The sequence below is a fragment of the Trachurus japonicus genome, chromosome 10, assembly GCF_045865225.1.
Source record: "Trachurus japonicus isolate A0001 chromosome 10, Traja_1.0".
In the NCBI taxonomy this organism is placed as follows: Eukaryota; Metazoa; Chordata; class Actinopteri; order Carangiformes; family Carangidae; genus Trachurus; species Trachurus japonicus.
In genome coordinates, this window is record NC_140916.1 from 14,978,350 (window position 1) to 14,994,242 (window position 15,893).

The following is a 15,893-nucleotide window of genomic DNA, read 5'->3' on the forward strand; positions in this document are numbered from 1 at the left end:
TTTTATGATTTCACAGTTGTGACTTTAGATTAGATGTTTTGTAACATGTCACACATTTATATCTGCCTCTCTGTCAATCTGTCAGTTGTCTGCCCCCACTATACTGCAAGTCTACAGTAGGTGCACAGCAGCGATGCAAGAGAAACCTCCAATAGACACTTTGCTCTTCACGTTTGACAGGAAGCAGTTGTACAACTGTAAAAACAACACTAGATGACAGCGTAGATGACAATCATTAACAAATCTGCGTCGAATAAATTAGGAAGAGACACCAAAAACAAGCATTACATTGATATTGTCAAAGTGAGACAGTTTTTTGTGCTTGTAATAAGGAAGGAAAACTTGCTCCACTATCAGATTTTTTCTACTTATTCCAAGTGAATATATGCTTGAAAGAAGTAAAAAGTGTCTAAAAACAAGCTACTTTTAATATGATGAGTCTTATTTTAAGTATAATGAGATTTGTTTTGACTAGAAATAAGACAAATATTCTTGCTAAGACACTTGAGTTTTTGCAGTGTAATGCTGCATTAGCATCAAAACAAAGAAGGCTAAATAAAAAACGATAATACATACATAGTCTAAGAAAAAAAAGGAAAAGTTAGGGGGAGGGGCCCACTTTAGTATTCTTTAAGGGGGTCCAGAATTCCTAGCAACGGCCCTGGCACTGACTCATCTTTTTTCATCGTTTATTTGGAGTCAAAAGATTGATTTTCTTCTTTCTGTTCTTATTTATCTCTTTCCAGTGCTAAGACAAAAACATAACACATTCAAGAAATTTGTCTATGTTGTTGAACAAAATAAACAAGTGTAAAGTGTGAAGTATCAGAGAAGCTGAGATTTTCACCAAAACTCTTGGCGTGAGACTGAAATTTTTCATGATTCAACCCCCCTCAGTTCTATCTGGCTGGATGTAATGAGAAATATATTTGTTTAAATAAAAGCAAGCTGTAGTTTGTTAGATGGCATTTTTCAGCTAGAGCCCGGCTTGTATTATTCAAACAAAAAAAAGCTGTTATTGTTGAAAGCGGGGAAAATGCATTACTTGGAACTAAAGTCAGGTAAATTATGTGTAGTCAGGTTAGACAAGGTCACAGTGCGCACCCTGTGAAAATGAAATTAAAAAATCTATTATTACCTTTATTTTGTGACTTTATGGTCCCTCTGCTATTTTAATCATTTAAACCCCAAATTAGAAAATGCTCACTTTAACCGCCTCAATTCAAGGCAGCACCATCTGTTTTTTACATGCGCTATTAATCCCAAATGACACACAAGGCTATAACAAAACTGTGGCTTTTAATAAACATTATTTTTTATTTTGTTGTCAGCTGCTGTGCCATTGCTAAACCAAAAACTGTGATTTTTGATGTGAATTGATGATTGACTATTTCCATCATTATCCCAGGATAATTGCAAGGTTTTCTGAACCACATGATTTATTTCAGGACCTTGTATGATGGCATAACCCTGACTTGTTCAGCCTGGAGGTCACTGATCCTCACCTCTCTGTGGAAGTCCAGAAATAACAGAATTTAATTGTGTAGCTGTATTTTAACTTCTTTTGTCTCCATGATCGTCATATAACTGGTAATGATTCATGGCCTTAGAAGTAGAAGTACCAGAGCTGCAATAAATTCAGTTATGGTACAATTTTCTATAAGCAGCCTGATGAATATGTCATTGTGGGAGCTCTGTGGGAGAAAAGGTGTGATTAACCAGAAAACCTGTGAGAGAAACTATCAGAAGGATAAAAGTAACATCTTTTTTTGTTTTAAACTTGAGCTGACTCTGAATGTGAATTCTCTCCCAGCTGAATATTTCATCTCGTCGTCTTCGCAATGGAAGAAACTCGTCTTAATTAGCAGGGATTTCGACTGGGGTTTGTGAAATTACCTCTTTTCTGAACCAGGCGTTCCCTCTCCACACATCACTGCGCATACGGAAGCAATGACAGGGTTGACTTTTAATCAGCGTTGCTTACACAGTAATTGTAAGGCGCTACATGCATTTCTTTGTGTTAATTTTCTTTAATTAACACTAAACAGAGCAGATGCACTTGTTAGTAAATGGGAATTTAAAACACAAGGGACTCGCTTAATTTATTGACTTTGTGGAGTTTTTAAATTTTGTACGACACTCCAAACAATACAGCTGAGGCCATAATATAAACTCCTTAGAGACTCAAGTTTTTTTTTTGTCTTGGCTCATTTTGATATAGTTGTAAAGGACTGACTAAATAATCTGTTTAAAATATGCACTGACTTAAATCGTCTTTAGTGGTGTGCTGCTTTGCTGTTGTGCTTTAGTTCTTTGCCAGTTGCCTTGTCACATACTTCATGTATTACACCACTGTAGACTAAAAGGATAGCATACATCTTAAGCACAACATTGCATCACTAAACATTTTATTGTACATGGCTCACACAATGAAAATGACATTATCAGGACATTGAGGGCACTTCTTTGTGGTTACAGACTAGTGAACTGGATATCACCCGTTTTATCATATTTCCAAACCACAACAGAATTGGACTTTTTTTTTTTTTGCATCTGGCTGCTCAGCCTCAAAGCTGTGCCTCTGCCTTTCTCAGTGCATGTTTTGTATTTTTCAGTCTGCTCACTCAAGTTTGCCAAAGGTGTGCTGGAAATTATTCACTCGAGAAAAGTATTCCAATCTGTTGAGTTAATCAGCATTTTTGCTTTTGCTTAGTAATGAGCTTGAACATGCAATGGGCGAGTTCGTTCTTTCTTTCTTTTCTTTTCTTTTCTTTTCTTTTTTCTCTTTGGTCCCTTTGCTGGTAATTTCAAGCCCTGTGGTCTTTTGTTTTTAATTTGTTACTTTGATTTATACCTGCTTGTCATTTTCAGAAACCATTTTATACCAAAGGAGCTGTTTAGTTTTTTTTTTTTGACACAAGATGAAATATCTCAAATGTCATCATTCAAGAATAGAAACAGCCCTTTACATCTTAACTCTATTAAGCTCTGTTCATTAGTTATAAATTGAACAGATGACATATGAATCTTAAGGTGGGTATTTGCATGCAAAGCGTGCACACACGCACATGCTCACACACTGATTGAAATGCATTAGGGTTAAATAAGCTATATGTGAAACTGCATGAGGTTTTCAGATTTCATTAAGGTTGCACAGCTGTAAATTCAATTATATTGAAAAGGAGAGACAGCAGGAGAGATGGAGTTGATTGTATGAAATAAAAAATGGAAAGTGTTTGACAATAAGCTCATTAGGATGCCGTCTGTGACAAAACAGCTGAGTAAAGTGGACATTTGTTTCATTCCTTGCTGCGAGAGCTGTTTGATGCAGAGACCACTCAGGGCATGCTGCAAAAATAACTCTATCTGAGATTTTGGTTTGCTATTAAGCCTTAAAAGAGTTGTTTTCTTCAAACAAGAGAAAAAAAACACTCATTGTATTAGGAATGTTTGCAAAACAAATCTAGTTCTCTATAAACGGGTGGCAGCATCTTGAAAGAACAGGGATTAAGTTATGAAGTGAGAGAAGTTTTTCATAGAGCCCTGAGTTTTTGAAGTATAAAAGTTATGTCCATTTCTTGCATATTTTAGGTTACTGGCATCTGGAGCACTTCAAACTCCTTTGGTTAAATCATCAGCGACTGCATTAGAAAATATTTGGAGCTTTGATAAAAAGTCAAGAGCATTGGCCCGTTGACATAAAAGCTTAAAGCTGCTAAAGCTGCCAAAGTAAAAGATGAATTTGCATTAACTGTGAATCAAACATCCACTTGTAATGTGAAAGGTTTCCCTTATAGCGTCAGGCTGAGAGAAATATCACCCGACTCTATGGGCTCCCCCTGCTCATGCTTTTATAATCCCTTTCACTTAGTTGTTTTGGTCTTACGGCTGCAACTTTGCAACTTTTTTGGTTCACTCTCACTTCTTGTGTAAAGTTATTTCCAGAGATTTTCAGCTGTTTTCAGCAGAAAGCTATGATAAACCCACTGCACCCCACTTGCCAAGTACTGAACAGTTCTATTGGCAACTAGCTAGTGACCATAGTTTAGCATTTAGAAACAACAGACCCAAATACTGTATGTGAGGAGCTGGTGGAGACCAAAAACAGAGCTAAAATGAAAGTGAGTTTGACATCACTGGATGTGTTAATACTGTAAGTCTGGGTTATTCAATTGGCCATAGAGAAACTGTGCAATATTTTTGATGGGTGGGGATTCTTCAGGACTGGTATTATTGTTACAGCTTTGAGGATTTGGATGCCGCGCCAGAGAGACTGTGCATCACTGGTGTTGCTGAAGTGTCCAGATATTTTCTTGCTATATTGTCGTTTGACTTCTCTTCTCTTAAAGCAGAGATTTTCAATGCATGTCTGCCGCCGTTTTTTGGTGAATTTTTTAAAATTCTCCCCCTTGTGTTTTACTACTTTTGGAACTCATAAGTAGCTCTGTTTTTTTCCCGATTTGACCAGTTGGTACAGCCGTAGACCGCGCAAACTTTAGACATTTTTATGGCTTTTCCTAATGGCAAAGCAAAAAATGAAGTCGGGTGGGTGCTGGACCAACTGCGCTTCTATACGCCTTTAAAAAATCCTTCACATTTTAGTATAAATTATTAATAAGATTATTCTAGAACATGCGCTTCAACCATGGTTGTACAGTTTTAAGTTATGACATGGAGGCAACGAACAACCCGGCACGAAGCAAAACTTTGGTTTATAATTGTGGCGTCAGTCACATATTGCATAGCGGCTGCTATGAATGGTTGATGTTTTGCATTTTCGTGTCTTTTATTCGTCACGTCCCTGGTGCCTTAACAATAATTTTAGCAATTTCTTCAGATTCTGGATCAGTTAAGCAGCTATAGTGCAGTACTTTGTTCCCAGTTGGAAGAACGAACAGTTTTGGATTAGCTCAGCTTCTTCCCCACAGCCTAGGTGGCTGAGGCTCGGAGTATTTAACATTTTAAGTGTAATTAAGTGTTAAAAGTCAATAACAGACTAAATTAAATTTTCTGTGTGAGTCATACAGTATCACCTCAGGAGGACACAATGAGAACAGCACACAGACTCGAATCCATTAACACACACACACACATATGCACACACACATGGAAATTAAAACAAATTATCACAGAATAATATTTTCAGACCATCAGCTGACGCTCCACTGCTGCTCCAGAAGCACTAAACTCATCATACAGTTAAATGAAAAGCATCACCGTTACTCACCTGATGCCAGAATCAACACAATGCGTGTCCTTTAAAGTGTTCAAATAACACTTCCCCTCTTTCACCCCCAGCGGTAATGATGTTAACGTCAGCTGAGCTCTTATTTATTTCGTCTCCAAGCTCTTTCTTCAGAGCCATCCTTTCAGGGCAAAAAAAAAAAAAAAGAAAAGAGAAAAAAAAGTAAAAACTAATGGTGCCATGTAAATATAAATAAGTGTACGGATGGCATGTTTTCTCCAGAGGGAAATTACTTTGTCATTGAAAAGATAATAAAGTACGAAGGGTAATGAAATATCTGGTTAGAGGGCAAAACACTGCAAGCATGACAATGTGCTGTCGTGATGGGAGAACAGGAGTGAGAGAGCCCGAAGGGGGAGAGTGAAAGTCTTTCCTTGCTCTTGCTTCATATCGCAAATCACTGCGTCACATGTCTATAGACAAAAGGACACCGGAGTGTGTGTGTGTATGGGGGAGTTGTACTGTTGCTGATGTAGCTGAAAGTGTGTGTGTGTTTCTGTTTCTTACAGTATGTGTGTGCGTGTGTGTGTGTGTGTGTGTCTGTGCCGACTATTTAATAAATTATATAAAAGTCTGCTTTTGCAAATAAGTGTGTGCTGTGACACTGGAGTTCCTCCAGTCTCTCCAGCAGTGTGTGACGGTTGCAGCTGTGATGGGAAGCTCAGCTCGCTCATCCTGCATCAGCAGCAGGGGGGGGGCAGACCTGGAGGGGGTGTGTGCATACATGTGTGTGTCTAAGAGTGTGTGTATGTGTTTTTTTCCCTTTCTTTTGTAACTGGTGGCTGTTGAGGGGCTGGGGGACAGCAGGACAGAGCAGCAAGGAGGCAGTGGTCCAACGTCCACTAACCCCCATCAGGCACAAAGCCAGAAGCCTGCTTCTGAAACAAGCCAGGACACACACACACACACACACACACACACACACACACACACACACACACACACGCACACACACACACACACACACACACACACACACACACGCACACACACACGCACACACACACACGCACACACACACACACACACACACACACACACACACACACACAGACACACAGACACACATCCTGCCAAACATTAGCAGAAAGGCTCAGAATCACTTGCAGCGGCTTGTATTCAGTTTCCAGCAGCCAGCCTCCTGGCCACTGACACTCACTGAGTCATTGCTGGCTTGGCATTTATTTGTTGAAGTTAAATCAGTGCTCGGCACATTCAGTGAAGCCCAGCCTCTGAGTTCTGGGCGTCCGTATCAACGTTTGCCAGTTCTTTTGGACAGTGCATAATGGCTTTATCACTTCTGTGGAGTGTTGTAATTGTGGGTGGCTTTGTCCCGCTCACAGAAGGATGTGTTAGCAATTACAGTACGAAATTAGTTCCATTTCAGTACCATCACTCTCCATCTGTCACTTCTGATTCATATTTTTATATGAATGCCTCATATCTGATTAAGGGCCCAAGAAGAAAATGTTTGACAAGACCTTTGCCCCATCCTGAATGTTTTCTGTTTTTAAGTTTCACTTGTGAACAGTTAATTGTGATCAGTGCTATGCAAGGGATCCCAATATAAAGATTTTGATAAAGATGGAAGAAGAATGAAGAATGATTTAGTTTTTTTTTCCCATTTTGTGTCTCAAAGCCTAAGAGGCAATGCAAAAAATATATACTCAGAATTCATGTACAGTAAGGTCCTAACCTGTGAGGAGGCATCACAAGCCAAAGGGTCCTATAGGATCCATCTCTAGTTCGAAAGCATCTGGATGGAAAATCTTCTGTGTAATCTGAGGACAAAGAGTCTGTTCTGAACTTTGCAAAAGAGCATTGTCATTCAGCGCAGCCTCTTCGAGATGAACTTGATTTGGAAACACTGCCGTCAGAACAGACACTCAAACCCAAATACCAAACATCTCTCCTGAAGAATGTGAGCGCTTCAGTTAAAGTGTCTCTTTTTATTCCTCTCAGGTGCTGGTTTACCGAGGTATTTGTGAAAGCTCAGAAATAAATTGACAATTAAATGTTCTTTTTATGTGGCTGATAACTACACAACCATTTCAACCAGGTCTCTCATGTGAAAGACAGCATGTATTGGTGTTTATTTGGAAAGTCCACCCACAGAATTTGTATTTCAACAGGTTATCATCTGAGGTTCAGCAGTATACTGTTTTGCCAAGTCTCATCCTAGATATTACCATTCATAAAGTGAGTATTTTATATACAGCTGTACATTATTTTAGCTTATGATATTTCGACAAAGATTAGTGAAATGTAACCAAAATGTTATGAATATCCTGTTAAAGCCTTGTAGGTGAACCGTCCAAATCTCAAATTGTTCCCAGACTTACATATTTTGCATTTTAGCAAGTTAACATTTGCTGCCTGATAATGGTGCTTGATGAAAACCAACGTTTATATTTGATGCTGAGCGGGGTTGATTGTCTGCTTTAAATTTGACGATAATGACTGTGATAAATACCCCACAACTGGAAGGCGTACAGTAGTTGCCCAGATGTTTCAAACTATGACCCCATAAATGCTGAAATCATGACATGCTCCCATCACAGCAATGTAAAAAGTCAGAGGCTGTCAGAGCCTATAAAGTTGCAGTGAATTCACAGCACGGCCAAAAAATTCAACTTCATTGGGGCGTCCGGGAAGTACCAATGCAGCCTGTTTAGGATTCGTCCTCTGGGGCCCATGAATCACTGTGTGACCAGCTGGTACTTTCTTTTATTTTGGGGGAACAAAGTGATGGACTGACCGACTTATTATCTAATCCAACATCAGAAAGTTCCGAATCAAAAATGGCAAAAATAAAGTTTTACTTGCTCTTCATTTTAAAAAATCTCTTGCATAACCTTTCCTACCTTGTTATTTTATTCCTGTCTTTCGCTGAGCTGTGACTTCGACCCTTGCACTCCTTATTATCAGCTGCGTGTGCTGTGGTACTGTAAAATGCCACCTGAATGCAATCTGCAATCTGCAATCTGCTGCAGAGATATGAGAAAGTATTTTATTTTTATTTTTCTATGACTGGACACTGCACTCAGAGACGCTAATGCAGGCTTTTTGCGCATTGGTCACAGTGCGTGTGTGGGTCGAAGGACATCAGGCAGATGGCCTTTTCTTCCTGGGGAGTGGAGGAGGCGGGGGGGGGGGGGGGGGTGGGGTTTGGAAAGTAGGTGTGAGCAGGAATGTGCAAGGACAGAGAAGTCTTTGACCAAGAGTGAAGTCTCTGCTTATTAGGTCACCCATCTCTCCCCATATCTGTGTCTGTCTTCCCCTCCTCGCCCTCCCTCCCTACCTCCATCTCTCTCTCCTTTAGTTTCTTTTATCCTCCTCTGCATGTCCAACTTCTCTCAGCATTCTCTGCTAAGCCATCCAGCAGACAGGGCAAATAATTTCAACACTCATTTACCCTCAGTGACAAGTTTAACTACATGATTCTGAGACTGGAGTCATAACGACGCAGGAAGTCTGCACTATTAAGGTAGGCACTGCACATTGTGAAAGAATTGCATTTGTCGGCAGAGCTCCAGTAATGAGAGTAAATCCTAGCTATCGTATTGCTTCTCAGGATATCTGAGCTATAGTCATGATTCCTTCAGATTAATATCACCGTGTAGACATGGTGTAGCGGCACAGTGGCTTTGATCCTCTGGTGCTTTATCTGCACAGTTCAACTGTCTTTTCTCTTTTGCTGTGAAATCCAGAAAAGCTTTGTGTGCTATCTTTTATCATCCTCAAGTCCTTTGATTTAAAATGCACGTAGTGGCTGAAAAATGTCCTTCCAGGTTGCCTTGGCTGGAGTGGTCAGGAAATAAAGAGCGGAACGCAGACAAGAGGCGGATATTCTGTCTGTGCTGTTCCTATAATTGGTCAATTTTGAAAGTGTTAAAGCAATTTTTTTACTGTAGGAAACAGTCATGAGCACATGGGGGTGACGGCTGTAGCCATAGCAGCAAGATGAATATTGTCTGTGTCACTTTGTGGCATGTCAGTGAAATCTCTGCTGGTTTTTCCAGCATCTTTGGAAAACACGCAGCACACACGCTTGACTGAGCAATGCCACATCCAATCAAGGCAGTAAATAATGCATGCTTAAAGCTTGACTCATGTTTCTGAAGTTTAAAACGGGAGACAGACCCACCGAATGTCTCCCACCGTGGCCCGATACATGCCCGCGTGATGCAGACGTGTGCCTATACGAGACAGCGATAATAGAGACATCTGTGTGACATGATTTTTGAAGACATCATTTCCCTTTTGTGATGGCTTTTAATGTTTCCTGCATCCAAAACGAGGGCTGATTTTCTAAATATTTAAACAAGTTTATAAATACAATCTTCCAGGTGCAGTGATGTATGATATGAAGAAGCTATCTGAGAAATAGTTCAGAGAGGAGAGATTTGAGGTCACCGACAGGGCTGTCTGTCACTCAGTTCACTCCTCACCACAGAAACAAGCCTCTCTCTCTCTCTCTCTGAGCGATCTCTCACCCGCGGGGGTGTTGTCTTGGTGCTAGCAGTGGTGTGGTTGATGTTTGTCATTGTTCAACTCCATTTCACATCTTGGAGAGGCAGCTTTCCAAAGCAAACAAACAATCATGCCGCCATCCTGCACTTAAACTTCATTGTGTCACGCGTGGCTTCTGCTGCCTTGTTTGCATCCACAGCCATGTTTTATTCACAAAACCCTGAACTGTGACATGAATCAAATCTGCGCACAGAACTCGGAGGTGTTTATGCCATTAGGTATTGGAGCTCAAGTGAGGAAGCGTGCACAGCCACACGTGACCTCTGATTACCGGCGGAGAGAAAGAGACGAGAGCAGCGCAGAGTGGGTGAGATGTGCAGTGGATTGCTGATTCACACAAGACTCACCTACACTAACAGGAGTTGTCTGAAGAAGAAAAGGCAGGGAAGGAAGTGGGGAGATAACGGGAGACAGGAGTGAGAACGAAATGGTGATGATTCATGTGAAACTGAAAAAAAAAAACCCCCAACATCCAGCCAATCTGAGGTGATGTTGTCTGCAGAACAAACCAGAAAGGTAGAGAGAAAAAAAATGAATATGGAAAGAGGAGTGAGAGGACGGTAGAGATAAAGAAAGAGGATGAGTATGCTGCGAGGAAGTCTTTCCCTCCCTCTCGCTGGGGAGCCGTTCACTCAGATGTTGACACTGCAAAAAGAAGAAAAAAACTTCTGCCTTCCTGGTTCATTTCGGGCTCAATTTGTTTTAGATAAACCACCTGAGCTCAGGAGGGAAGTCCTTGAACAGAAGTGGGATGTAAAACTCATTAACACAGAAAACCCACCATGACCCTGTTGTTTGTAAGTGAGTGTAATTTATGTGTGTTTATGTAGCATGAGATGGATTCAGAAGGATGAGATGACTCTCGCTGCAAAGGTTAGAGGTTGTGTCCTCTTCCTGCAGGGAGGAAACATATCGACCAGTTTAAAAAACGATGTGATAAGAGCCTTCTGACCAAGCAGAAGGGAAGCTCCTGGTCATTGACGTGTGTGTGTGTGTACTGTATGTGTTATAAGGTTGAGGGTGTTAGTTGAGAAGCCCAGCTGCTGCGAAGGTATAAAATGAACAGAATAGAAAGGAAGCCTCTGACAGCCCGATGGCCAAACACAAGATTTATCATGACCTATGAACTTGGCAAAGCTTCTTCTGCCCAGAATGGTGTGTGTGTGTGCAACAGTGCTTGTGTGTGGTTGTGCGTGGGCTGTCTTTTCCCCCCTCAGCTCTGTCAAGGGGTTTGCACCTCTTCAAGTCTAGCCTTACATGCCCCCTCACTCTGAAAGACTGTGAAAACAGGCTTTTTGTCTGCGTTTGTTTCCCTGAGTTTAATGGAATGGAATAATGGGATAAAATGTTGGTGTCTCCTGATTCAGGTTTTCTATCTTACACACAGGAGAAACGTATTCAATGTGACTCACATTTGTTAGCTAGATTTTTGTATTTTCACATTGTTAACATCTTTTTAGCACCTTTTCCATGGTAGGTTTATTCACTACAGGCTGATAGAGGCTGCTGGTCGTATCTGTTTGCTTGTTTATTGTTTTATCAATCCTGATTGATTAACGCTCAGTCACTCCATGGCAGACGGACCAGAGGTTCTGGCCTCGACGGGCTATACATTTTCTAGCCTTAGACTAGATGAATCTTCTAAAATAAAGGATTAATGTGTTCCCGGGCTTCCCCTGACTCCGACCTGGATCAGGCCTCGTCCCAAAGAGCTGATGAAACTACAATATTAGTGAAGGTCCTGTCTATTCCGAAGTATGTACTGTAGGTTTGATTTTCTTAACATAAAAGTTTGGTACTATCAGTTTAGGCAAAGCATCATAGTGAATGAAATATGAATTTAGTCCATACTCCTTCCATTTTTAAGGCTGCACAACTTGGCAGTTGAGCTGCTTTTGACCCTCCTCCTTACTAATTTATTATATTATATCTAGTATTTATTATGTGCTGCTTTCAGCCACCCATCCTAAGTAGATATCTGGAAGCAGCTCTGCAATTTTAAAAAACAAAACCAAAACAAAACTCTAGGGGCTGCCACAGGTAGCCTACCGGCAAGATAATAAGTCTGAGTAATAGACCCATGAGTTTAAAAGTTTATCTGGGACCAAAGCAAAGCACAAAGTCTAATACTATACATCTGCTTTGGAAAGTTATCACTGTGGCAATTGTTTTAATCTGTTATGATAATCCTCAAGTAGAAAAAACAGCATTCATTTCAATAAGTATAGGCTAATCGAATAGGATTGTGCGCTAACATGTATTTGAGTGGCCAATGGACAAACCTGCTGGATGATGAAGGCTTCTGTGTGGTATTCCTTATGTTTTAGACTGGTGGTCCTATTGTATTAGGGTCATTCTTCAACTACAGGCAAATTTGTGTCCCTGGCAGATATAACAAAAACTGAAACACATTTCTTGTTTTTTATTTTTGGCACACTTACATGACATCAAGAGGAACTTTGAAAAAATTAATTATAGATAACTTATTAATTTTACTGTATAAATCATAGGTTTATATGTATTGTTTTAACTATATTCCCATTGTCCCTGGCCCAGATTTGTGACATTCAATCCCTCTTAACGTTGAATTTAATTGTGATCTAATAGTAACTTTATAGACAAGTGGTACATAAATCCCTATTTTAATGAAATGTATCATGTATTGTAAGATATATTAGTGTTTTATGTCTTTTTTGATAAAAAGAACACCTGTCCCTTGAGGTCTCAGTCATTTCCACCACACGCCACAAAATGTAACTTTAGGGATGTTTTTTAAAGGTTAAGTATAGTTCTAATTACTCTAACAGTCTTTGTTAGGAGAGCACATGGCTGGAGAGCAGAGTTGGCTCCCTGGAAGGAACTGAAACTAGAGAAAATCAAGGTTTAATGTTTTGAAAACAAAGAGTATGTTTATTGGTCGTCATTTCCAAACAGCTCATATTTCCTTTGAATGTACAAATAATGTAAAAAATAATATTTGATATTGTGTATTTTGTGTACATTTATTGATAGCTTTAAAGCTGAGATCATCATGCCAATATAGCATGAGATTTTTTTTAAAAATGTGACAGAATGTCATTTCCACAACAGTCATTTCCATCACTTTTTTTGGAGGTGACTCAGCAATTTGTATGTCAAATGTCATTTCCAACACATGAAGTCCTTTCCACCACACATTGTCATTTCCATCACATTACACATTTTCACATAAAATTCATAAAAATTAACAGTCAAACTAATAATATTTTGCACTTTTGGAAATTATGCAGCTGAAATTACAATAAATGCTCTGAAAATGTGTTATTTTCATAATTTTGTTTGGAAAAACAACTTTTTTGTGGTGTGATGGAAATGACGCTTTCCACTTAATGTTAGACTAAAATGTCAAAAATCTTATATTATCTAAATAATTTTATCACAACAGCTATCAGAATGTGTTTCTATACATAACTGAGAAGTAAAACATCTGAAAAAATGTCTCAAAATATACATTTGATTTTCTAAAATTTTCAAGACCAAATTTGCCCGTAGTTGAAGAATGACCCATTAATTGTTTGTTGTGTGTTTTTTCACACAGAGATAACAGGTATTATACAACAAGTAGTTCCGACCAAGCAATCTGATTGGTCAATAAGACATTTAGAACGTGCTCAAATCAGCATTACAGCACGGCTGACTTATCACTGAAAATATTACTTCGCCATGTCATGTGTTGTTTACACATCTCCATGGCAACATGGACTTTTCCCCCTTTTATTTTGAAAAACGTAATTTATTACTCGTGAAAATAAATCACAAACTACATTGACCTCCTGTAGGTTGTTCCTGACAGCTACCAAAGTCACATTTATAGAACAATTATGTTATTTTATTTTTTGTTAATATATTGTAAACTTCCCCGTTACAGCCGAGAGGATTGTCTCCCTCCCATGTGTGTAACGTTACAAAGTCGGAGAGACACGAGTTGTGATCGCGGTGAATATGTTTTTTTTTTTTTAAATATGGCCTGGAGCTGAATATTTCATTGGATAAAACGGAGGTGATTACCTGTATGTTTCTCTCTCTCCCTCTCTCTTGCTTGCGCCTTTTGGGCTTTTAAATAATCTGGAGTAGGATCGTTTGGCTTTCTCTATCAGCTGTGTCGGCGACACGGCGCTATAACTTAATTTACATGCAGAGTTTGCGGTTGTAGAAGCTACATCTGTGAACGGAAAAAAACGTCATCTTTGTCATAACTTGGGCGAGTTTGTGCAGTGTTGATTTAGTTCGGAAAAGTCCGAGACCGCGTTAAAACATGAACGTCAGCTCAGAGTTCACTCATCTGGGACTAGAAAATCCTTTCTGTTGCTAGGTCGTTACTAAGGTTCGGACTATTTGCTGTAGAGGTGAACTACGTTCCATTACACATAGGAGTCTACTGATGTGACTGATTGTGTTTCAGTTATTAGTCAGACCCCATTTATTTCCATGGAAACGGGAAGCACACTCGCAAAAAACTTTAAATTTTGAGAGCAAAACGTCCATCAACATGAATATTTATTTAATTATACGCTTTATTATGTTGGTAATTGTTGTATAATCGCAATATTACCCTCGAGGGTGTGCTTAAACGTCATTTGAGCACTTCAGTGATGCTTGCGGCATCACCGTCGTGCTCAAATGACGTTAAAGCACACCCTCTCGGGTAATATTGCTTAATTTGAATATTGTGTTCCAGTGTCCATGAATTGGGTTGGTGGGATGAATGTGTTTATTTGTGTTAATCCATAGTGGACTGTAATACTCACTGGGGCGGAACTGACTGTTCCTTCCCTGTGTTTAGCTGCGGGGCGGCCCTCGTGGCCGGGATGCCACTGTGTGCCGTGCCAGTCCACAGTGGACGGTGAGGGGCAGGAGGAGGGGACCGAGTGCCGCAGACTGAGAGGAGGTGGCCCACACCAAACAGGAGACATGAACCTCTGCTGGAACGAGATCAAACGCAAATCCCATAACATCCGGTAAGAAGACATTCACACACTGGTGTTTACTGGGGGACAAGATGCTTTGTAAAAAAGAAAAAAGAAAAAGCTATGGATGTTTTTCAGAGCTATGATGTTGTTGCAAAGAGAAGCTGCGGCGTTTTAGGTGATTCAGCTGCTGTGACTGAAACAAAACTACTGATTGCATTTCTAAACTTTCACAAAGAAGTTTATTTTATGACTTTCTCAGTGCACACTGGGTTTCATTTGGACCATTTTACCAGCAATTTTTCTTTATTGAGATTCACTGAGTTTATGAACAGTCATAACTCCAACAACGCCAAAGCAGAAAGCAGATACATGTGTGACAATGACTGGCTTTTGCAAACAAACAGACTGGCGGAGGTCATCAGACGCACCGGGACATTTCCTGATTAGTCTTTCTCTGTTCATTTTATCCTGCACTGTGAAGTGGCCGAGATGGAATCAAATGGCCTGAATTATTGTTTCTGTCCATCCCTGAAAACACCCTGCTCCATAACCCAGTTTCTGTAAATACACCATTGTTTGCACACACCCAGATGATTGCACATTAATGTGCAAAGGCTTCCATTAGGTTTAATGGAAGCCTTCTTTGTGTGGGACTCATGGCTTTTGGCTTCCCCAAAGTTATCGTTTTATACAGACTGTTAATTGCTGGGAAATTACTTCTTTTGCTAATTGAATAATAAGTCAGCATTGTGTGTTTAATTACTGAGGCAGTTGCTCTTTTGTGGTTGATCAGTTAGGAAACATTATGCAAATATGTGTACATTTATGACGAGCTGGTCACACGGGGGAATAGAGCTTAATGAAGTGTAACATCTATCTATACTGTCTCTTTGTTTTTCATTTCCCTCCTAATGATTCCTCTTGTTGCCATTCATGGTCAGTTTTCAGGCAATTAAAATATTATTGTCTAATAAAGTGCTGTCACAGAATAATGCATATTTTAGTGCTCCTTCCAGTCAGCTTCTTAATTATTGCTATAATATGGGTTAATACTGCCATTGCACAAGTTACACTCAAGAGGTTTGCAAGTGCAAAACAATTAGAGGGCATTCATGTTGTTCCTTGATGCTTAATTGGAAACTGTCCAGGCTTGCTGCATCATTTCT

General features: G+C 39.8%; 1 protein-coding gene across 2 annotated transcripts in view; it reads left to right on the forward strand.

The window, feature by feature from the left end:
• drp2 (dystrophin related protein 2) overlaps nucleotides 1-15,893 on the forward strand; it is a 104,599-nt gene that overhangs the window by 17,611 nt on the left and 71,095 nt on the right. The window contains exons 1-2 of one of the 2 annotated variants that reach the window (XM_085789433.1): nucleotides 8,480-8,732; nucleotides 14,601-14,775. In XM_085789433.1, the coding sequence (XP_085645559.1) occupies nucleotides 14,729-14,775 (47 nt within the window). In that variant the 5' untranslated portion in view covers nucleotides 8,480-8,732; nucleotides 14,601-14,728. Of the gene's footprint in view, nucleotides 1-8,479; nucleotides 8,733-14,600; nucleotides 14,776-15,893 lie in introns of those variants that run through there. The other variant, XM_085789432.1, reaches the window with a different exon arrangement.